This window comes from Sapajus apella, unplaced genomic scaffold (assembly GCF_009761245.1).
Source record: "Sapajus apella isolate SASKATOON/1434 unplaced genomic scaffold, GSC_monkey_1.0 scaffold2, whole genome shotgun sequence".
Taxonomy (NCBI): Eukaryota; Metazoa; Chordata; class Mammalia; order Primates; family Cebidae; genus Sapajus; species Sapajus apella.
In genome coordinates this window covers 29,820,362-29,845,436 of record NW_022436942.1, presented here as the reverse complement: position 1 = coordinate 29,845,436, position 25,075 = coordinate 29,820,362, and the positions used below count along the sequence as shown (strand labels likewise).

The following is a 25,075-nucleotide window of genomic DNA, read 5'->3' as shown; positions in this document are numbered from 1 at the left end:
AAAATCCGAATATGAATTTTTGGAGGGTAGAGACTGTGTTTATTCAGCTTTGAATATCCAGGACTTAAACATAGTGTGGAGTGGAATAGTGCAAAATGAGGTGAGGGAAGATGACTGGAATGGAATGGCACGAAGAGGAAAGACGTGGAGTGGAGCAGAGTGGAGCGGGGTGAGGTGAAGCAGCCGAGTAGAGTGATATGGAATGGGGAGAGTGGCAAAGAGTGCTGGGAGGTGAGCAGATTGAAGTGGTGTGCAGGTAGGTGGAATTGTTGGCCACCTGGGTAACAAATGACCACTTGGGTACTGCCAGTGTCCAGGTGTGATGGTCATGTTGAGCAGCCGTGCTTTCATTCTGTGCGTGTTTTTAAGTTTGTGCCTCTAGTGTTTAATATGTCTATACTATTGAATCTATCTAGTGTTCCATTCATGAGCTAGTGATCCAGTTCTTTTTGTCCCTTCTATTTCCTCTCTTAGTCACCCTTCAACTCTCCCCCTCCACTTACACAATTATACACAAACACACACATGTAAGTATAAGAGAAAAAAGAGAAGGCATCGATGGCTGTTTAATTTAGTGGCTTTGGGAAACGTTCATCTACTCCACAGACATTTCTTGAGAACCAAACTAGTGTCAGAAAACAGAGTGCTAAAGAACTCAGACTTTGAGGTCAAAGTCCTGACTCTGCCACAGCTCTTATTAGCTAGAGGACTGGAGCAAGTTACTTAAACTCTCCAAGCCTCAGTTTCCTCATTTGTAAAATGGAGTCTCCACTTCTAAAGGCTGTTGCAAGGATTAAGGGCAAGAACCTGGTCCTTAGTAAGCCTATGGGAACTAATATCTGTATGGCTTTCTACAAGGACACAAAAATGAATAACAAACTTGCCCTGAAGAAACTCATCATCTGCCAAGGTGCTAAGGGAAATAGAGATATACACAGGCTTTTTAGAATACAAAAGAGAGAGTCCTGATTGCTATGGATGTTTCCAGGAATGTCTTCTAGAGAAGGCAACATAGGAACCGAGCTTAAAGTCGTATGGGAGTTAACCTATTAAGACATGGGGGAGAAAGAAATAGGGGAAGGTGAAGGAACTGAAATGAGACAGAATGGAAAGTTAGAAAGAGATCCCAATTATTATCTAAAATTAGCTCTTAAAGACACTTGGGATCTTTATTACTTCAATCCAATCATGCATTCCATACTCATTTAATGAGCGCCTACTATTCGGCAGACATTATGGGAGATGTAAAAACTAATTTAAAAAAATGGTATTACAGAATTATATAAACATTGTGGTCAAAATCATTGAGTATAGACTCATCACTCTGTAAAGAATATAGAAAAGACTTACATAGTTAAGAACCCCGTGAGAATTATCCCATGTAAAGGAACTGAATGTATGTTGAAAAAGATCAGCCAGACATGGTGGCTCACACCTGTAATCCTAGCACTTTGGGAAGCCGAGGCGGGTGGATTGCCTGAGCTCAGGAGTTCCAAACCAACCTGGGCAACACAGTGAAACCCCATCACTATTAAAAAATACAAAAAAATTAGCCGGGCATGGCAACATGCACCTGTAGTCCCAGCTACTCGGGAGGCTAAGGCAGGAGAATTGCTTGAACCCAGGAGGCAGAGGTTGCAGTGAGCCAAGATCATGCCACTGCACTCCAGCCTGGATGACAGAGTGAGATTCCATCTCAAAAAAAAAAAAAAAAAAAAGAAAAGAAAAGAAAAAGATCTCAAATACATGCTTTTAAATGCATTCTTCATCCAGAAATAGACATTAGTTTCTACTTACTATTTCTATAGTTATACTATTAAATGATCTGTGATGCTAATACAGTATTATTAAAAACACTATATTAATAGTATCAGATCATTTAATAGTCTAACTATAAAAATAATAAGTAGAAACTAACGACTATTGATAGGAAAAATCTGAATATGAGTTTTTGGAGGGTAGGGACTGTATTTATCCAGCTTTGTATCTCCAGGACTTAAAAACAGTGCTTAATACTCAGTAAAGTTTTGTGGGGGGTAAAAAGGAAAAATGTGGAGTGGAATAGTGCAAAATTAGGAGGAGGTGAGGGAAGGGGAGTGGAATAGCACTACATTAGTGATACTATTATTAAATTATTAGTGATACTATTAAATTATCTGTGATTCCTTTTATTCCCACAAATATGTAGCATAAAATAGAATTTAGAATTTAATCCAAAAGAGATATCTAGAGAACAAAGAATAACAACTGAAATGCTCAGATTTTATGCTTATAAATACTATGTGATGACCATTAGCATTTATGGAGTGACCACGGTGTACTAAACCCACAATCAAAGGACACACTGAAGTTGGAACACTGGGACTGGGAGTGGAGCTGGTGATGTCACAAAATTCTTCCAAAGAGAAAGTGGCATGTATTTGCGTCTTTCCCTCCGTCAAGGTCTCCTTTGAGTAATGAGGAAGAAAATACAAAGAGATGTTGTACAGTTTTAGCAAAGAAGAGAAACTAGGGGATTAAAAAAGAATAGCTAAGATTTGTATGTTACAAACGGTGCTAAGCACTTTTATATATACCAGGGGAGCTGAGTACTTTTATCCATTTTCTATCACCATGTAACAAGCCTCCCCACAACATAGTGGTTTAAAACAATGACAGTTTATAATTTCTCATGATTCTGTTGAATGGGTGGAAGATCCTTTACTAGTTTCTCCTAGGTTCACTCTTACAGTTTCATTCACTTTGGAGGGTCAGCTGAGCTCCAGGATTCACAATAGCTTCACTTGCATGACTAGCAGTCAGTGCTAGATGTAGGCTGGGGAGTCTAGATTCTCCTGTACCTGGCCCCTTATTCCCCTAGTACACTACACCAGCTTCCTTTTCATGATGGTTTAGGGCAGCTTCACCAGAAAGCAAAGGTGGAAGCTACAAGCCTTTTGAGGCCCATTGTCTGGAACTGTGCAGCATCACTTCTGCCCTACTCTGTTGATCAAAGCAACTCTCAAATCAGGCTAAATTCAGGGAGTGTAGAAAGAGATTCCACTTCCTGATGGGAAGAGCTGCAAAGTCACATTGTAAAGGAGCATGCATATTGAGTAGGAGGAATCTGTGACCATTAAACAATCTACCATAGTATCATCATCATCATCACCACCACCACTCTCTCTGTTTTGCAGATGCCCAGCTGAAACTTAAAGAGGAGCTTGCCCAAGACTAAGTGACTAGGGAATAACAGACCAAGAAGAGTAAAACACACACACACACACATACACATGCACGCACGCACACACACACACGCACTCTCCCCTGAGCATCTAGTCGCCTATTCTCTTACATGTTGTCCCTGATATTAAAGGTAAATGCCAAGAAGAACATCATGTGAAATCCAGCAATCACTCCTCACTAATGCTACTGCAAGATTGTCCTGTGTTGACTCTTGGGATCAGAGTGTTCCCTGCTCTTCTCCTTTTCTGTTTTCTCACATCCTTACCTGCCTGTGTGAGGGGTCTGACTTTGGAAGGTTTTATACTTGGGCCAGTACTTGACCACAAAACTCTGTGCTTTCTCTCTTCTACCTCCCAACCCTGAGCAGTAAATGAATTAACACACATTGTCGACCTAGAGTAGTGCCTGAATGATAGTAAAATACTGTTTAGTTAATGTTGGCTGCCATTGTTGTTATTGTCACATTTATAAATAGTATTATGTGAATTGTGTGTCTTCACAAGGACAAAATCAGTAGGACAGGAAACTTGTCTATGGTATAAGTCAGGAAATACCTTGATCAATTGTTCTCCAAGTATGGGCCCTAGTCCCAGAATTTATTAGAAATGCAACCACTTGGGCCCTACTTTAAACCTAATAAATCAGAAGCTGTGGCTCTGGTGTCAGAGAAACCTGGCTTAAATCCCAGTGGTGAAATCTACTAGTTACTCAGGTCCCACTCATTTACTCTTTAACATAAGGATAGTTATGGGTACTCACTCTGCTTCATAAGACAGGATTAAATTCCAATTAAGTAAAGTGTTTTAGAACATTAGCTAGACCTGACACAGTGTTCCACACCTGTAATCCCAGCACTTTGGGAGGCCAAGGTGGGCAGATGACTCGAGTCTACGAGTTCAAGACCAGCCTAGACAACAGGGCAAAACCCTGTCTCTACCCAAAAAAAAAAAAAACTACCTACCCAGATATGGTGGTGTGTGCCTGTGATCCCAGCTACTGGGGAAACTAAGGCAGGAGGATCACTTGAGCCCAGATGCCAGGGCAGCAGTGAGCTGTGATCACACCACTGTACTCCAGCCTGGATGACAGAGTGAGACCCTGTTTCAAAACAAACAAACAAACAAAAAACCAATAACGCTGGCTATACATGATAAATATTCAATAGATTTAGCTATTAATACTAGCTTCTCCTTATTTCTGCTTCATCATTCCTACCTTGCCTTCTTCACAGGGCGGTAAAAACCAGATGAGTCAACATATTATGTGAAAATAGTTTGTAAGGGATAAAATGCTGAACATGCATTAGAAATGTGACTGGCTGGTTCTGATACTGCTAAGTATCTATAAATCTTCCCCTGGCCACCCACCCTCCCTCTGGCCTGGGAGTGGGATTGCATTTCCTCTGTTCATGAATAGCCATTGTGGTGCTGGTCTGGGCTTTCACAGTTTTGTGTTTCCTTCTATTTGGCCTTCAAAGAGATCACAGCCCAGTGTGAGTCTCCAAATACATGAGGAGGCAAATGCAGAAAACACCCCACTTCCCTCCACTGCTTGCAAGTCTGGGGTAACTGCCTTTGTTGGGTCACTTAAAGTATGCAGGGGAGACACCCCACTGCTACCACTGTTCTGTGGACAGAACTAAAGATGGGACGATATTCCCCTTTACCGAGGCAAATGCCTGGAGGAAGGAGTACAAAGAAGCAGGGAGGAAAAAAGCAAACCATCCCCTGATCACTCGTCATGACTCCTAGATTGCCTAGTGTGAATGAATATAATATAAACAGATTCTGAGACTGCTAATGCTACAAAGAAAAAAAAAAAAGGCCACTTGGGGAATAATATATTATGGGGAGGATATGTTTCTAAAGACCTTAATTTATAATTAGCATCATTCAAGCCTAATTCTGACATGGACTACAGTTTTCTTAATTTGCCACTTAAAGTGGACTACCATGTGCCAATAACATAAAGGTGGTCTACAATTCGCTGGACCCCACCAGCCTGAAAATCTCAAGATTTGTACAATTCTTAAAAATGAAAAGAGTAGAGGAGCAGTTTACTAAAGGGCTTCCAGAGGGAGACGCCAAGGGATTCCACTGAGTTAGGGATAAACTAGTGGCTCAGACATACTGGATCTGTTTTCTTTGAGGATCAGGGGGACATGGGTAGGGGTTGTGGTGGGAGGAGAGCAAATACCATGAGAGAAATGATGATGAATTTGCAAGAGCAAGCAATAAAGCCATGGGTCAGAACTGGAGATGGTAAGCATGAAGATAAGATAAAGAAACTCTGGAAACAGGAAGAAGCTGCTAAGTATTTTAAATCTCTATAATTTACTCCAGCTGGGTATTGGTGGCACTCTCATATTCCACTCACGGAATAACAGTTTTGAAAGCCAGTTATTGCGAGGTATGGTGAAAAGTAACTGAATGGAGAAATGCTATGAATCCAAGAGCTATCTTTGACCTAAAATCCCCTTTCTTTCTTCCCACACCTTGGGGGAGCTGGGAGTATAATACGGCCACTGCTAAATCCAGATAAGATTCTCCCCACTGGGAAACCTTCCCATTTGGAAGTTGGAGATACCTATTTTTCTTTTTTATTATTGTTTTTCTTCTTTTATCATCTGATCCCAAGAGGCATTTACTTTTCTATAAGAGCTTTTCGTATTGTGGATCCCAAATAGATCTGTGCCACTGAGTACACCCCACATATGTAGGTTTAATGAGTTCTTGCTGCGCATCTGGGTGTGGACATTTATGTCTGCTCCTCTTTCTGGAAGGTTGTGCTTTCAGCCCAGGACAGCAGAGCTGTGGATAGGTTACCACAGTGTGTGTGTTGCTGAGAGTTTGGACCTTGGTGGCTTGAGAAATTATATCAGGAATGAACTCCTGATTCCTGAAAAAGACCAGCTCTTCCATGGAATCAGTTTGTCCACTGGGCACAGGGGCTGCTTGGACACGTTTATCATAAAGCTTAAGGGCCGGGTATTAGATTCTGTGATGCTGGGGGTTCCAGGTCTACATTGGAGCAGCTGAAGAATACTGCATACTGTGTTTAAGATATACAAATACTTAGCCATGCCCTTTAGTGGTGGGGATGTGATTGTCTACTCTGTCAATATATAAGGAGACATTGAGTCGCCATGACCTGGTGATGTGTGGGAGATAATGAAAAGACATGGCCCCTTCCTTCAAGGAGTATATAATCTAGCTGAAGTTTTTAGCAGTACATTTTTGAAAAACAAGATAAGATCCTTTGATCTTGGGCTTTGATCACTGTCAGCTCCAACATTCAGGTGTCTCTCAGATGCCATGCATCTGCTTCATCCAGCAGAGAAGAGAGTGAGGGAGATGTCGGACCAAGAGGCAGACAGAATGTGGGCCCAGCATGGCTCCATGTTTTGATTTTTTGAGAAAAGTCGAAATCCAGACTTTTTGCATGTAAAATCTCCTAATGTCCTCAACATTAGTGCCTTATTCCAATGTTTTAAACAATGTTAAGGTCTCATTATAAAAGCAAAAAAAGACACCTGTGCTGGCCAGACAGTCAGCGCCCCAGTTTGTGGTGTTCAGAGAATTCATGGAAATAATGTTCTAGCAACATGATACATAGAATAAGAAGGCACAGCCCTTACCCCCCACCCATAATTTCTGTGGGTGACTGTTTTCATTTCCTTTTCTTTAAAGCCAATGTTATCATAAGCCATGCTTTGTTTGTCTGCTATCCTAGGGTTTGGTAACAAATGTTTGCTAGCTCCTCAATCTATCATGTGCAGCAGCTACATCCATTCAGACTGCCGCATTGTAAGCACTGCTGCCTCGACTGGGTGCCTCTGGAAGTAGACTCCCTTCTGAGGGTGGGTGGCAGGAACTGGGTTGTGAAAGAAGATGCAGAAGTGCTTGTGGTTGAAAGAGTGGTTTACTTGCATTCACGTCTGGTCCTAAGTTATTTGGCTGTTTGTAGTTACAAAGCTATAACAAAAGCTATGTAAAGCCCATTTCCTTCAAGTTAAACCAAAATAAAAAGTAGTTGAGGGGAAGTGGGTGAGAAATGGGTGTGGGAAAAAATACCAGGAAACTTGAGAGATGTGTTCTAGAGAGACAGTGGAGCCTGCTGTTAGAGACAAAACCGGCACTCCCACGCCTCCCTTGCAGTATTTAAAAAAAAAATCTTGGCTGGTCCAACAGACTGAGCAGCCGTTAATGTCTTTGTGTGTTGTTCTACTGGAGAGTTTCTTGGGTATGATTTTAGGAATGAAAATTGGGTATGATTTGGGTATGAGACTGGAAGCAATGATAATTTGTTGCCATTTGGATATTCTCAGAAAGACGAGTTCTCAGCCATGACTTTTGTCATTCTCTAATACTACTGAATGCTTAGCATTCATGATTTATTTTAATGTTATTCATAGAATATTATTACTACTAATAATCTTGAAACTTAGTATTTATTGAGTCCTTTAGACAGGAACTGTACTATGCATATAACATGCACCTTCTCATTTAATTCTCACAACCGCTCTCTCCTAATGCTTTCATTATTTCCATTTTTTGGAGACCTGTGATCTAGGAAGTTTAGCTAGAAAAAATCCTTGAAAAACATGTATCCCGGCCGGGTGCGGTGGCTCACACCTATAATCCCAGCACTTTGGGAGGCCGAGGCGGGTGAATCACGAGGTCAAGAGATCGAGACCATCCTGGTCAACATGGTGAAACCCCGTCTCTACTAAAAATACAAAAAAAAAAAATTAGCTGGGCATGGTGGCACATGCCTGTAGTCCCAGCTACTCGGGAGGCTGAGGCAGGAGAATTGCTTGAACCCAAGAGGCGGAGGTTGCGGTGAGCCGAGATAGCGCCATTGCACTCCAGCCTGGGCAACAAGAGCGAAACTCCGTCTCAAAAAAAAAAAAAAAAAAGAAAAGAAAAACATGTATCCTAGACTGTATCTCTAAACACAAAATAGGATGGTCATGGTTTTTGGTTTTAAACTACTTATCAAAAAAAAATTTTTTCCCTACGTTTTAATGCATCTCTTATTAAATGCATGACACCTACTGCAGGTTAAAAGTGTATTCACTTTTGCCAGAATTTACTATTGAGCCTGTTCGAGGTAAAACTCAGAAATGAAAACAGTCACCCACAGAAATTATGGGTGGGGGGTAAGGGCTGTGCCTTCTTATTCTATGTATCATGTTGCTAGAACATTATTTCCATGAATTCTCTGAACACCACAAACTGGGGCGCTGACTGTCTGGCCAGCACAGGTGTCTTTTTTTGCTTTTATAATGAGACCTTAACATTGTTTAAAACATTGGAATAAGGCACTAATGTTGAGGACATTAGGAGATTTTACATGCAAAAAGTCTGGATTTCGACTTTTCTCAAAAAATCAAAACATGGAGCCATGCTGGGCCCACATTCTAGCAAGTTCTCAGACAACGATAATTTGAGAGCTACACTTGGAGAACCACTGTTCCAAAGGGCACCGCCTCCCTCCTCCTCCTCCTTTTCCTCCTTTTGTCTTTCCTCTTACCCTTCACTTTTCTCACCTTTGTCTTCTAAATAAATCTTCTCTTCTTTTCCTTCCTTTACTCTCCCCTCTTCTTTCTCTTCTCTTTTCCCTCTTCCCTTCCAGGATAGTATTTAAGGCATCCAGCAGGACCATCTTTAGAAGGACTTGTTTAGGATATTTATTCATGTAACAATATTTACTAAGCTGATATGAAGATTCAGCAAATGTTGGTTGAGACTCTATGCCATTCCCTGTACAAGAACAGCAGGACAAAAATTCTGCTCTAAAAGAATCCTCCATAGGATCAGGAAAGGCAGACAGTGCACAAATACGTAAATAATGCAGATTATCACCAAGAGTCATTGCTCTGAATCAAACATCTCTACTGAGATGAAGAATAATAAAGAGATAATTTTTTCTTTTCAGGTCAGAAAGGGACTTGCCCCATAGAGATGTGTTTAGGCTGAAATCTAAAGGACAACAGAAAGATTGCCAAGCAGAGAGCGTGGGGAGAAGTGGTTGAAGAAGAAGAAATGACAGACACAAGAGCTCTAGGGCGAGTCAGTTCCGTAGGCAGGGAAGGGAGAGTGGAGCCTCCAAAACCTATACCAGAGCCTGGCACACAATAGGTGGCTAGTCGATGTTTCCTGAATGAAAGTAAATGAATTATCACACCCAGGCAAATGGAGACTAGGAGGCAAGCAGGAGGAAGGAAAGAAATGGGCAGAGGCCAGGTAAAGAGGGGCCGCTGTAAGGACCATGACTTTTAGTCATAGGTGAGGGGAGTGTGGGTTAACTTAACCAGTCCACTCTGCCCTCCCTTCATTCATCCAATACCACAGTCTCCTCATCCCCATGTTTACTTCAAACCCCTGTCCAAAGTAGCAGTTCTCAAACAGTGGCTCCCAGAACCCCAGATGACCCATTGTATCATTCAACATCTATGTTTATAATGTGACAAAATTCGTGCTTTCAGCCATGAACTCATAATTAATAATTGTTTTTGTTTGAGACAGGGTTTCTCTCTGTTGCCCAGGTTGGAGTGCAGTGGCACAATCTGGACTCACTGCAACTTCTGCCTCCTGGGCTTAAGCCATCCTCCTGCCGTAGCTTCCTGAGCAGCTGGGATTATAGGCATGCACCACCACACTCAGATAATTTTTGTATTGTTTGTAGAGAAGAGGGTTTGTCCATCTTATCCAGGCTGATCTCAAACTCCTGGACCCAAGTGATCCACCTGCCTCAGCCTCCCAAAGTGCTATGATTACAGGTGTGAGCCACCACGCCCAGCCAGTTAATGATTTTTAAATTGCTAACACTTTTTTAAAGGCAGCTGTTTGTTCACTCAAGTCTAATCAAAAGCAGCCTCACCCTTCCCATGCAGTCTGGGAAAGGTTTCCTAGTGGCAAGGAGAAAAGCTTGTCCCCTTTAGTGGTACAGAGTGGCTGATTCCAAATTTCTGGAATGCAACTTCTAATTCAAATGTAGTGTCCTTACGAAGAGCAAGTAAGCTCAAGAGAAGTTGAAGAATTCCAAACAAAGATGAGAACAAAAATCAAAATGAATCAATTTATTTATACTTGGTTCAGTAGTTTCAAATAAACTCCTCATAGAAAAGATGCTATCTGGCAGCTTTTTCCAGTCTTATACTTTCTTGAATCTATTACAGTTTCCTCGGATTTCTAAATTATGGACTTTTAAAAGGAAAAATGTGGCCAGACACAGTGGCTCATGCCTGTAATCCCAGCACTTTGGGAGGCCAAGGCCGACAGATCACAAGGTCAAGAGTTCAAGACTAGCCTGTCCAAACATAGTGAAACCCCGTCTCTATTGAAAATACAAAAAATTAGCTGGGCATGATGGCGCACACCTGTAATCCCAGCTACCAGGAGGCTGAGGCAGAATTGCTTGAACCAGAGAGGCAGAAGTTGCAGTGAGCCGAGATCCTGCCACTGTACTCCAGCCTGGGGGACAGAGTGAGACTCGGACTCATAAAACATAAATAAATAAAAGGAAAAATGTAATCGATAAAAGCCTAAGTTTAAACTCTCCCTCTTGTTTCATAGTATGCTCATTTTTATGGATTATTTAGGTCTCACTAATCATTTGGGAGCTCTGCTGTCAGCCTCAGGGTTCTCCAAAGAAAGAAATAGTAGTTATATACTTTCAGAAAAGACATGTCTGACTATTGGTCCTTTCCTTCAGGTATTGCTATGATTCTTCATAAACACTGAAGATCATAAAACAGATAAAAGACACATCATTCTAAATGTGTATGTCCCTCTTTTATAGATCAAAAAGTAAAGGATTATATTTAAAGAAATCATGTCTATTTTTCCTAATTCCTTTTCCCAAGGACATTATTAGCATATCACTATTTTTTGTGTGTTCCTTACATTTTTTTTTTGACTTTTTAAATTAATTTTGTTTCAGTGGAGATATATCTTGGTACAAATCACTATTAATAACATAGAATTTGGAAGCATCTAAACTGTGTAATGGTGAGGATATTTTCTTATTACTCTCTTTGATTTGTACTCCTCAAATTTTGCCTCTTTGGTACATTTTCTTTCATGATAAGGAAAGATTGTTAAAAGGTATATTGAAAATGAAATGTAGCTCTAAAGTTAACTGATAGAGTAATAATAGTATGTTAATGCTATGTAGCTTTTTTTAAAAAAATGTTTTGGAAAGCTTGGTGGAGATGGGATATACTGAAGATTTCCACAAATGACAGAAGAATATTTAACATATTAAGTAAGAAGATCCCAAATCTGAGGGGTAGCCTGTGAGAATATTTAAAACCCCAATGAAAAGAACAAATACAAAGATGAGCAATGAAAGTTAGTAAGTGGGCAAATGAATTTAAAAGAGAGCCAGAAATGTGATTTGGGTACAGAGTATTTCTAGGCAAAGTGACACTTCTACAGCACATTAAAGTTTTCAAAGGTACTTTAACATAGTTGTGATATTTGCTCATAACAGCTGTGTGGTATATTTAGAGTAGATATTATCCCAGTGTTACAGTTGAGGAAACCACATTGTTATCTGAATACAGCAAAAGAAGAAAATCATAATGTTGCAAAGGAATAAAACTGGGAAAGGGCTCCTGTGAAGGCTGAGGGCAGCCAAAGCCTGTAAGAAGGCTTGTAGTATCCATGGATAGTAGGAGGGGACCCCTGCCACTGAGGAAGCTGACAGGCATGCCAGGTTGTGCAGAGCCATTGAACTTGGGCACGAAATACAGCGTAAATGTTATTTACTGTGCAGGTGACCTAGGCAGAGAAATAGGAAGTTTTTTTTGTTCCCAGAAATACAAAGATGTTTTAGTTTGACTTATCTGAGTGTTTGCTAACTTGAAAGGATTTGGGATCTCTGGTCTGGCTGTAGATTAAAAGCCTATAGAATCTCTCGAGGGGAAGAAACTTCATTTTTTCATTAGAGGTATTTTTAAAAGTATGTTTTCTAAAAGAATTGAAACAGGCTGGGTGAGGTGGCTGAAGCCTGTGATCCCAGAACTTTGGGAGGCCGGGGCAGGTGGATCACTTGAGGTCAGGAGTTCAAGACCAGCCTAGTCAACATGGTGAAACCCAGTCGCTACTAAAAATACCAAAAAAAAAAAAAAATTAGCTGGGTGTGGTGGTGCATGCCTGTAATCCCAGCTACTCAGGAGACTTGAGGCTCAAGAATTGCTTGAACCCAAGAGGCAGAGGTTGCAGTGAGCTGAGATCACACCACTGTACTCCAACTTGGGTGATAGAGTGAGACTCTGACTCAAAATAAATAAATAACAAAAGAATTGAAACACTTTTCACTTTTTTTTGTTTTAGTTTTCCTGAAAGTCGACACAGTACATACAGTAGACAATAACATAGCTTTATATATAGCCTATTTGAAAAAGAAACGAATATGCCATGCTTCCCACTGAGGTGAAAATTAGAATGGGGAATCTCATTTCTTTTGGCAGTTGTTGGGGATGGTGCTCCAAAAAAATCAATAAAAAATTATAAGACTTGTTGAAATATTTTTCTAAAATCGCTTGTGTACAATTAAATGCTCCTTAGTTATTGGGAGCTTTTTTCTAAAATCAGTTTTCAGATAATCATTTGGGTACTGAAGTAGTTGCTAAAGGGCATACAGTTAGAGCTGAACACTGAATAAATGCCATTTTTCTTTGTTAACTTGTGGAGAGCTGACTATCAATAGTAGTTTCCACAAATGAGAGTTTATATGGCTTTCTTCTCTTGGTTGGACCATTAGGGATGAAATGGCTCTAACTACCGGATGGTCAGTGATAAAACTGTTCACTGTGGGTTGAACATTTGATAGTGATTACATTTGTCCTTGGCACTATTTCCGTATGATTTAGGGAGGATACAAACCTATGCGAGAGAAAAGGGAAAGTGATTGGGAGAAAGAATGGTCAAGTTGACAACGCTTTGGGGATCTTTTTCTCTTGCTGGTGTCGGGATGCCACCAGGACAAATGAACGCTTTGAAGTGAGAAGGGCAAAGCACTCTAATAAAAGGCTTCAGGAGAGAGTGCTGGTGACCTGGGAAAATGTGCCGAGGTCAAGTTTAATCCTGGGAAAAGAGGTCCTGGAGAAAGCAGATGAGGAAGATAGGAAGGAAGATAGGGAGGGGAGACGCTGGGTGTGGAGGGAGGAAGGGGGCGGGGGTGGGAGCCTGGAAAGTGAGAGGGAGCAAGCACTAATTGTGGCTAAGACGGCTGGGTCGAGGAACACAGAGTGGGGAGAAAGGAGAGTCCAGGAGGAGGAGGAGGAGGCAGAGCCCCGAGGAGCCGGACGGGACCCCTGGCCGGGAAGGTGGCGGCGCGGGGCAGCGGGGGCAGCTTGGCCAACCTCGGGCCCCTTGGCAGCCTCAGGCTTTGGCTCCTCGGGGCTCCCTCCCTTGCCGGCGCATTGTTCCTTTGCCGGGAGACGAGGAAATTGCCTTTTGATTGCGGAAGTCAGCGGACGGGGCTGGGGCGAGGCAGCGCGGGTCAGAATGGCAGCGTGGGAAGGGCGGCGTGCTGCCTGCCCCCGCCGCTTCTCGCGTCCGCAGCCCGCCCGGGGCGGCAGGAGAAGCAGCAGCAGCCGTGGCCGCAGTGGCCCCTGCGCATCTCCAGCCCCGAGGGAAGCGCGCTAAACGCGCGCAACAGGTGACCTCCGCCCCGGCCTTCGGGCCGCCCCACGTCCTGCCCCCTCGATCTTGTCTGGGTCCTAACTACTGAGCGCAATGCTGAGCCATGGAGCCGGGCTGGCCATGTGGATCGCCTTTAGCTTGCTGCGGGTGAGTGGCCCTAGAAGGGGTCAGAGCTGATGCGCCCCCTCCCCGCCGAAAACCACGTCCCCACTCCACTTTCTCTCCGGTTGTGCTTTGAAGAGGGAGCTGGCAAAATTTCATCTTCTGCCTTGGGAAGAATGATCCTCTGCCGAGTCCCCAACCCAGAATGACAACTTTGACAGCTTATCCTGCTGTCAAAGCAAAAAATGCTACCTTCTCTCTCCAGCCGCTCTCAAGGGACAACAGCTAGGGAGCAAGTTGTCATTCACCTCCCCTGCAAGCCTCTTCTCCGGCCAGAGGGCTAAAGGACTGGCTGAGGCTAGGGACAAAGGATAAGTAGAAAGGAAAGGGTGGCTTGAGGAGCTTGCTGGGGACACGTCCGTGGGCAATCCAGACGGTGGATTTAAACTGTTGTGTCTGATTCCTTTGCAGACTGGACTGGCGGAGCCAGAGAGATGTAACTTCACCCTGGTGGAGTCCAAGGTCTCCAGCCATTCCGTGTCTATCCAGTGGAGAATTTTGAGGCCACCCTGTAACTTTAGCCTCATCTATAGCAGTGACACCCTGGGGGGCACATGGTGCCATCCCTTTCGGATAGACAACACCACATATGGATGTAACCTTCATGATTTACAAGCAGGAACCATCTATAACTTCAGGATTGTTTCTCTGGATGGAGAAGAGAGAGCTGTGGACTTGCAAACAGGTAAAGGATGGCAGGTGCAGTTGGATGGCCAAGCCACTCCGGGTTGGGCCCTGCCTTTACAAGCTGGTGTTTCATTTGAGTTCCAGGCATACAAAAAATGAAGGTAAAAATACCTGTGAAGATAAATATTGACAGAAATGCCTGGTTTCCTCAGATCTAGCCAGAAGCAGCTTGGTGGACTTTCAGAGACTCCCTTAGTGCTGAAAACAGCAAACTAGCCACTGAATGGGTTGGGATGGGGTGCAGGGCGGTCAGCAAAGAGAAACTTTGGGCTGTGGAGGGAATTTGTTAAACTGATGTGGTTCGAGCTTCCATTGCATTAAGTTGTCAAACCCTGGAGTAAGTTTAAGTAAATGTTTTTAGAATAAATAATGTAAGTACAATATTAGGGATATGCCTTTCCTCAACTTAGTTTTATTTTTAGAACCATACATAAAATCTTCAAGAATAGAATGGAGCCATTCATAGGGGAAAATTAGAAAAGTCCCTTGAAAAGATGATATGAAAACTGTTTTGTATCTCTTGAGTAATAACTAAAACAGCATAATATCAGAGAACATAGTTTTATTACTTTACACCAATTATTTCCATTATACTTTTGCCCAATCCTTCCATGTGTATATGTTCAGAGTTTGCCTTTCTTGCCTCAGTTTTCTTATCTGTAAAATTGTAGTGTTAGATTGGGTCATTCAAGTCCAAATTCTTACCAAGTGCTCAACACTTAGGTATGGACTGTCATGCACATTACCTCATTTAATCCTCAGGGCTACCCTCAGATGTGCTCTAAATTCTTTAACAATTTTGATGTTTTCTGACTTCATTAGTCTACATTATCTCTATTTGTTGCAACAGTAAATTCTTACTTTGGTCCAGACATTCACATTTAAGTTAAAAATTCTGAAAGTCAAATTTAGAAATGTGTTGTCCTTACTATTCTCTCACATTTCAACCTGAAACAGGATCATTTCTTTCGCTACAGTTCTTCAAAGAGACGTGAGAACTCTCAGTTCTAAAGGCAGGTGCGGCAGTTTCGGAGAACTTAACTAGACTCATGTAACAAGTCAACTAGATATTAATTCTCTTATTTTTTCAAAGAAAAATATTAAAATCCCCAATTACATCACTTATTTCAGATTAAGCTTTTAGATAATATCTGATATTTGCAGCAACTTCTCTCTTCTTCTGCAAAGAGAAATCACTTGTGAGAATCTGGTGGTTTGTAATATGGAATCAGACAGCCTGAAATCGACCACATAATTAGAATGTTTTACAAAAGTTTTGGGTTTTTAGTTCAAATATTGTTGGTTTCCTAATATTAAAGGATAGCTCTTATACATGCTTATAGTGCTAATACTGGGAAATATATAACATAGAACTTACAGATGTGTTAATTATGTTTGAAAAGGCATCTGGTCAACTAGTGTGTGTGTTCAACGGAGCAGAACAATTTGTAAAATCAGGTTGAGCTTCAGAAGTTTGTCGTAGAAAAGATGAAGAAAGACCATTAAGAAGCCAGAATCTGGTTGTTTAACCCGGAGGATTTACTTTTTGGAAAAACAGGAATGGAAAAGGACTCACTGTGGATGTTACCAGTTAGAATAGGCTTTGAGTTTAATTATGCAATAGGTGTTTCAAGTCCAGAGGCATTTCTGAACTGTAAGAAATACTTGCATTTTATTGACCATGTTGAGTAAAACAGGACTTCATCAGCATCCACAGTGTGCTAACACTCCGGGTTCTCACCGTTTTTCTTAAAGAGACACCCTTTACTTATACTTGTCTACAAATCTTGAGTTTCATGATAAATGTGAAACATGAACGTTGCAGGTGGTATTTGCATAATGATAAATTGCTCACACTTATTTCCATGGTGGTTGTTTAAAATTACTTTTTAAATTAAGATACTTTAAAAATTGTTTCAGGGAAGAATGTTTTAGTTGGTTATTTATTTGTCAGTAGATCTTTCTACATCTTAAGGACATACGTGAATTATTCACTTAGTTAAAACAAAGTACTAGTATTCCTCTATGTTGATTGCTGAGCTATGGAGATGAGATGCATAAATCATATTTTACTGTTATTAAAGCAATGCCAACTAGTATGATATTCAGACTGAGGCAGAACTTCAAACAAAAAAGTCATTGAAAATACCTGTGCTTTACTTATTCTATTGTGCCTGTCTTACCAGTCTAAAACAAAATAGAATGAGAGCAAGACATGATTTGGACAGAGGTATAGTATTTGCTTAGATGATCTCTATATCATTCCAAGTGTGACTTACCTGATTATTTTGCCTAATAAACTCTCTAAAACAGCTCGTTATTTTTATGTCATATAGACATGACCTGAGGGATAAAAAAAATTAATTAAATGGGCACTATTTCAGCAGTAGTCATTTTCCATTCCAGATTTAAAACCAGAATTGAAGAACATAGTGGATTTAAACCCAGTTCAGCACGTAGGTATCAAACTCAATACTGCAGGAGACTATGCCAAATAGTGATTGCTAAGCTTATCAAGAGGGCAAACAAAAATGGTTCCTGACCTTGTAGACTTGTGCAGAGGTGAGAGAAGGTTATGATGAAAGTGGCAACAGAGCTTTATCTCATCTTTTCTGGATGAGGACATTACTCTGCCTCATGTACACCATGCTTTTGTAACCATAGAGGACAAGATATTTGGCAATAATCAGGTTTGTTTGGTTATTAAATGGTCAATGCAACAAGAATATCCTTTGAAAGCCAAACTATTTACTGTGAACTAACCAGAAGTGAGACAGTGAACATAACATACCAGATGTGGACTAGTTGGCATTTTTTTTTTTTTTTTTTTTGAGACGGAGTTTCGCTCTTGTTACCCAGCCTGGAGTGCAATGGCCCAATCTCAGCTCACCGCAACCTCCGCCTCCTGGGTTCAGGCAATTCTCCTGCCTCAGCCTCCTGAGTAGCTGGGATTACAGGCGCGCGCCACCATGCCCAGCTAATTTTTTGTATTTTTAGTAGAGACGGGGTTTCACCATGTTGACCAGGATGGTCTCGATCTCTTGACCTCGTGATCCACCCGCCTCGGCCTCCCAAAGTGCTGGGATTACAGGCTTGAGCCACCGCGCCCGGCCTTTTTTTTTTTTTTTTTTTTTTTTTTTTAACCTCTTTTAGAGCTCTTCTTAAACTTGGCGCTTTGCAGGACTGTACTCACAATCTAGAGCAGAGGTTGCAAACTGGTAGCCTCTGGAGATATCTAGGTATCTAAATAATTGCTATGTTGTGTTTGGCTCATATAGTGTTTGTGAAAAAATCCAGATTATTTCACCAGCATTAAAAATGGAAAATTCACATTAAAACCCAAATGTATGGATTTTCTTAAATTTTTGGAAGATTTGGCAAAACTGTACTTAGAACTCTCTAGAGCTGACTTGTGACTTCTCCTTTTACATACCAATTCACTGGAATAGCACTTCATTTATTTCCTTACCTGAATGCATTCTAAAGAGATGTGAATTTGTGACTTCTACTCTATAGTTTTCATTTGAAAATTTTAGGGGGCATTTATTTGTCTGGCAATAAGAGGTAGGTTTCAGTACTTAAATGGCATCTAATACATGGCAGGTGTTCCATAAATACTGATTAAATGGATGGATAGATGGCTGAATGGAAAGATGGATGAATGGTGAATCTGGGCATGGATGATGAATAGATGATTGATAGATAGACAGACAGATAGATGCTAATATGTAGATACAGATAAGTATGCAGATGTGATTGAATAAAATCAATATTTTAGTGAGAGAATGTACGTATACTAAAAATATGGTCTATTCTCATTGGATTATGGGTATTTTATAAAGCCCAGGGAAGTGGTGTAATGATAGGTAACTTTACCTATAGAAATAATATTTTAGCATCATTTTCCCTCTTGTGAAGTCAGTTTCAGCTACTTATTGATAAGCCTAGAAAAACAAAAGCTCTCAAATAATTTTAATTATTGGCCGGGCGTGGTGGCTCAAGCCTGTAATCCCAGCACTTTGGGAGGCTGAGGCGGGCGGATCATGAGGTCACAAGGTCAAGAGATCGAGACCATCCTGGCCAACATGGTGAAACCCCGTCTCTACTAAAAATACAAAAATTAGCTGGGCATGGTGGCGTGCACCTGTAGTCCCAGCTATTCGGGAGGCTGAGGCAGGAGAATTGCTTGAACCCTGGAGGTGGAGGTTGCAGTGAGCCGAGATTGTGCCACTGCACTCCAGCCTGGTACCTGGCGACAGAGTGAGACTCTGTCTCAAAAATAATAATAATAATTAAAAAAAATAATTTTAATTACTTTAATATGGCTAATTTACTTGTCTTTAATAAAAAAACATTTTAGGAACTTTAATTGTTGAATCATGATATCAGCTATTATTTCCACTTCAAAACACTGCTTATTGTATTGGTTTACTAGGAATGCCTTAACAAAATACCCCAGACTCTGCGTGGCTTAAACAACAGAAATTTATTTTCTCACAGTCCTGGAGGCTGGAAGTCCAAGGCGAAGGTGTCTGCAGGTTTGGTTTCTTCTGAGGCCTCTCCTTGACTTGTAAATGGCACCTTCTTGCATGTCCTCACATAGTGGTCCCTCTGTTTCTATGGTCTGTCTGTTAATGTCTTCTTATAGGGACACTGGTCATATTGGCTTAGGGTACACTCTAATGGTCCCATTTTAACTTAATCACCTCTTTAAAGGCCATATCTCCACATACATGCTGAGGTACTGGAGTTTAGGGTTTCAACATATAAATTTGGTGGGGGACAGAATTCATCCCCTAATGCTTTCATAGTTTTAAACATAAGCCATCATTTCTTAATAATATCTGTAGGCTACCTGCATCAAAATATCTTGCAAAGCTGGTTGTGAAAACATATTCTTGCTTTCTACCCCACATGGAAAGAATTAGAATTTAGAAGGAATAGAGCTGAGGGAATCTGCATTTTAAACAAATATGAGAGTGAATCAATGCATGCAAGTTCAAGAGCTATTGACATAACTTTTCTATTGTTTGTTGGTGTTAAGATTTTGATATGATTCTTCTTAATGCATGATCAAGTCTATAATGCCTACGAGTATTTATTATCTTTCACAGGAAGAGAGGAGTATTCTAATATTTGTTTTGTGCCTCTTTAAAAATTTATTTTATTTTCTTATTTTTTTCAGACAGGATCTTGCTCTGTTGCCCAGGCTGGAGTGGAGCCGCACAATCACAGCCCACTGCAGCCTTGACCTCCCAGGCTCAGGCAATTCTCCTGTCTCAGCCTCCTCAGTCGCTGGGACTACAAGCACCTACCACCACACCCAGCTAGTTTTTTTAAATTATTTGTAGAGATGCGTGTTCCTACGTTGCTCAGGCTGGTTTTGAGCTTCTGTGCCCAGCCTGTTTTGTGCTTTTGTAGCATATAAAAGACTGCCACATATTATGTTTAATTGGTAACAGTATAAAATATATATTATACTGACCATCTATAGCTTAATTTTATTCTCATGACAACCCTGTGAAGGAGGTATTGTGAAACGGCAGGTTGCATAGAGATAAGAGTTGAGTTTTGAGGGTAGACCACCTCTACTGCTTACTAGCCATGTTATTTTGGGCAAATTACTTAACCTTTCCAGGTCTGTTTCCAAACCTACAAAATGAGGATGGTATGGTAATACTAACTCATGGGGTTGTTAGGAGGTTTTCATTGGTTCACACATAAAATCTGGAAAAGTTTTTGTCACATATGAAGTGTGTAGTGAGTTTACTCATACTACTTCCAGGTTGGAGATGAGATTGATCTTCACAAGAATTAGCTGATAACTTTTACAAATTCACACAACTAACATGCAATAGAGTCAGAACTTGAACTCTGGTTTACTGTCTCCAACTCCAGTATTCTTTCTGCCACTCTGCAGAAAGAACATTATTTTTAAGTTGGCACTAGTTTTTTTAAATTATCGCATGGTATTTTATTATTTTTCAAGTCCATTTTTAAAGAGGACAAAGTATATTTTAAATTTTTTTTAATCTACATACTTAGCATACACAAAAATGGACTAATGGTTAAATATGTTTTAGTGTGAAGCAGCTGTGAGTCTGTTGAACTTCTGGTGATGACTTCAGTATTTAGCAGTCAGCCATTTACAGTCTTTTTATTTCAGGAATTTTAAGGTCAAGCTGAGTTACCTATGTGGAATCAACCACTTCTCTGAAATTGGTCTTCCTTTATGTGCCTAGAAATATTTCTCTATTAGTCTAACTTCTGTTGCTAGGCATGGCACTTTATACATTCGCTAGGAAGAAATGCAATCTAATTTGTCTGAACTGAATGAAAGAAAAAAACTGTTTGCCTTCCATTCCCAGATGCCAGTTTGCTGGAAACCCTCTGGAAATAAAATATAATAATTATAACTTTCTGACCTTGTAGGAGAAACCAGCCCCATTCTATATGTATGAATGTATATAAATTAAGATGCATTTATACCCCTAAACATATAGTATGCAGCTAAAATGAACACAGTAGGCATATATCTATGTTTGCAGGGATTTTTGTTTTTGATATTGTGTTTTCTTCCTTTTATATGGAGAAACTCAAATGCCTAAAAATGTAAAAAGGATAGGATAATGAACTACTATGTACTCATCACCTCCCTTCAATAATTACCAACTTACGACCAACCTTGTTTCATCCATATTCCCACCCACTGCCCCCCCGCACATCATTTTGATACAATCCAAGTCATGATTACTTCATTTCATTTGTAAATATTTCAGTCTACATCTCTGAATGATAACCAGAATATAATTATCACACCTAACATTAGCAATAATACCTTAATACGTAGATATCCAGGTATGGAAGTACATATCAAGTGACAGCTGATGAATTTCTACATAAGAAGACTTTTGGACAGCAATCTAATTAGAAGAAGGGGCAAGGGGACTTCTCTGTATATTGCATTTACATAGCATTTTAGATAATATTGAAAAGCCTCAGTTATTAAAGAATTGAGCTGGAACTACTAAATAATATCATGGGGATTGCTGTGTAGTTGTCTCGTTAAGTTTTCTGGATGCCCTCAGTGCTGACATGGTCCTCTAATATTTACTAAAAGTGAGCTTCTCATTTTAGATCTAGTGTATACAGATGTTACCTTAAATGTACAGCAGCCTAATGTATTAATATAATTTAATGCATCATCTTTAAAGTAAGCCAGAAAACTGACTATTGTCAAACAATAATAATAACAGTGAAAGAAATTACCTCTCTAGAAATGTGTTTAATTAACTGGAGGTTGTGCCCACTTCTTTTCCATTTTGTTTTTCTTCCCATTTTCAGAAACCTGCACCAAAGGATGGTTTGGCTTTTTACCCCATCCCCACCCTGATTTTCACAAGTAAACCTCCACTTATTTAATATGAATAGTGGATGTTTACTCCATATTATGTAAAATGCTACATAAATGCAGTTCCAATCAAGTCTCCTAACCACTCTGCTTGTAACTAGATTGTCATTCCAATTTCTGTAAAGATTCTGTATCTTTGGTTGGGAGACAGGGATAAAATCCAGTTTGAAAAGACCTTGAGTGCCTAGGAAGAAACTTAGGCTTGTCCTGAAACAGAAACTCATGAGAAGGTGTTAATGCTTCAAGGGAAATGAGGATGACAGATGGGGGAGATGTACAAAGAGATTATTTGACAATCATGGAGGAAAGACAGAAAATAAGGAAGAGGCAGGGCGCAGTGGCTCCCTCATGTAATCCCAGCACTTTGGGATGCTAATGTGGGAGGATCATGTGAGCTCAGGAGTTTGAGACCAGCTGGGGCAACATGGCAAAACCCTGTCTCTACAAAAAAATTAAACGATTAGTGGGCAAGGTGATGTGCACCTGTGGTCCCAGCTACTCAGGAGGCTGAGGTGGGAGAATCACTTGAACCCAGGAGTTTGAGGCTGCAATGAACCATGATCACATCACTGATCTCCAGCCTGGGTGACAGAGCAGGGCCCTGTCTCAAAAGAAAAAAGAAAATAAGGAAGATACTTAGAAGACTCTCAAAGTAATCCAGCACAAAATGAAAGGACTCCAGGTAAAGGCAATAAAATTAGGAAAAAAGAAAGCAGACAGGAAAAATATTATTTTCAAAAAGGGAACTTTCATGATCACAGAATTAGATTTAGCTGTCATTTCTGTTATTCATTTTGCCAAACTACCATCTGAAAAATTCTATAATTCTGAAAAATGCCTACCATTTTCCATAGACATCTATTTTTATTTTTTGTCATTACACTGAATATGCAATTCATGACGTCATTTCCCACACTAGGACAGCTAAGGTGTGATAGAAAGAAAACAAATTTAGAGATAGGTAGTAGAAGCTCAACTGTACCACCTGTTCCTATACATGAGTGAGTCATGTAATGTATCTGAGCCCCTAATCCAACTGAGAAAGCAGTTGTAAATTATCAGGTCTTATACAAATGTAATGTGGTGCTGTTATACCTTTAAGAAAAGCTTTTGCCACATTTCCCTTATCTAGTCTTTGATGGACATTTGGGTTGGTTCCATGTCTTTGCTATTGTAAACAGTGGCCCAATAAACATATGTTTGCATGTGTCTTTATAATAGAAGATTTTATAATCCTTTGGGTAGATACCCAATAATGAGATTGGTGGGTCAAATGGTATTTCTATTCCTAGATCCTTGAGGAATCGCCACACTGTCTTCCACAATGGTCGAACTAATTTACACTGCCACCAACAGTGTAAAAGTGTCCCTATTTCTCCACATCCTCCCAGCATCTGTTGTCTCCAGATTTTTTAATGATTGCCATTCTACCTGGCTTGAGATGGTATCTCAGTGTGGTTTTGATTTGCATTTGTCTAATGACCAGTGATGATGAGCTTTTTTTCACATTTGTTGGCTGCATAAATGTCTTCTTTTGAGAAGTGTCTGTTCATATCCTTCACTTACTTTTTGATGGGGTTGTTTCTTTTTTTCTTGTAAAGTTGTTTAAGATCTTTGTAGATTCTGGTTATTAGCCCTTAGTCAGATGGGTAGATTGCAAAAATTTTTTCCCATTCTGTTTGTTGCTGGTTTACACTACTGATAGTTTCTTTTGCTGTGCAGAAGCTCTTAAGTTTAATTAGATCCCATTTGTCTATTTTGGCTTTTGTTGCCAATGCTTTTGGTGTTTTAGTCATGAAGTCCTTGCCTATGCCTGTGTCCTGAATGGTATTGCCTAGGTTTTCTTCTAGGATTTTTATGGTGTAAGGTCTTATGTTTAAATCTGGAATACTATGCAGCCATAAAAAAGGATGAGTTCATGTCCTTTGCAGGGACATGGATAAGGCTGGAAACCATCATTCTCAGCCAACTGACACAAGAACAGAAAACCAGACACCGCATGTTCTCACTCATAAGTAGATGTTGAACAACAAGAACACATGGGGAACATCACATACTGGGGCCTGTCAGGGGGTGGGGGAGCTAGGGGAGGGATAGAAGGGGGTTGGGGGTATTGGGGAGGGATAGCATTAGGAGAAATACCTAAGGTAGATGACAGGGGGGATGGATGCAGCAAACCACCAAGGCTTGTGTATACTTATATAACAAACCTGCACGCTCTGCACATATACCCCAAAACTTAAAGGATAATATAATTTTTTAAAAGATTAAAAAATTACAAATATAAGGTAAATGTAACATATATATCAAGGAACAGTTGTGCAAGACAATGATCAAAGTACTTTGAATCATAGGCCTTATAGTGAGACTGTGATTTCAAGTATAAGCCACAGCTAAGGCCTTGGAAACCCTAACTTTTCTAAGGCTAAATATTCTCATCAGAAAAAAACAGAAATATTAAATGTACCTATCTTTTAAAAAGCAGTTTTTGGCACCAACCTATGGATTGGCTGCACTTTTTGTTATAAGATTGAATTTATTTCTATAGCAAATACAATTATTTCTAATTCTAAGCAGTCTAGAAATTTCTATATCAATAAATACTAATGTTTTAATGACCATGCTGTGGCAAAAAAAAAAAAAATAAGCAAATATTATTTGTGCTATAAATATAGCTTTTTTTCTCTTTCTAAATAACATTTAAAAAAAAAAAAAAAAAAAGACAGGGTCTTTCTATGTTGCCCAGGCTGGAGTGCAGTAGCTATTCACAGGCACTGTTACAATGCACTACAGCTTCAGTTTCCTGGACTCAAGCAATCCTCCTGCCTCAGCCTCCTGAGTAACTGGAACTAAGGAAACGCACCATCACACCAGGCTTCCTAAGTCACATTTAAAAAAAAAAATTCATTTTGATTCAGGAATTTTGCCATAC

General features: G+C 40.3%; 1 protein-coding gene across 3 annotated transcripts in view; it reads left to right on the top strand.

Annotated features, from left to right (window-relative positions):
- The window catches only part of PTPRB (protein tyrosine phosphatase receptor type B), a 119,014-nt gene that overhangs the window by 16,798 nt on the left and 77,141 nt on the right, over positions 1 to 25,075 (top strand). For 2 of the 3 annotated variants that reach the window (XM_032295665.1, XM_032295667.1), the window contains exon 4: positions 14,457 to 14,730. In XM_032295665.1, the coding sequence (XP_032151556.1) occupies positions 14,457 to 14,730 (274 nt within the window). Of the gene's footprint in view, positions 1 to 13,419; positions 14,031 to 14,456; positions 14,731 to 25,075 lie in introns of those variants that run through there. The other variant, XM_032295666.1, reaches the window with a different exon arrangement.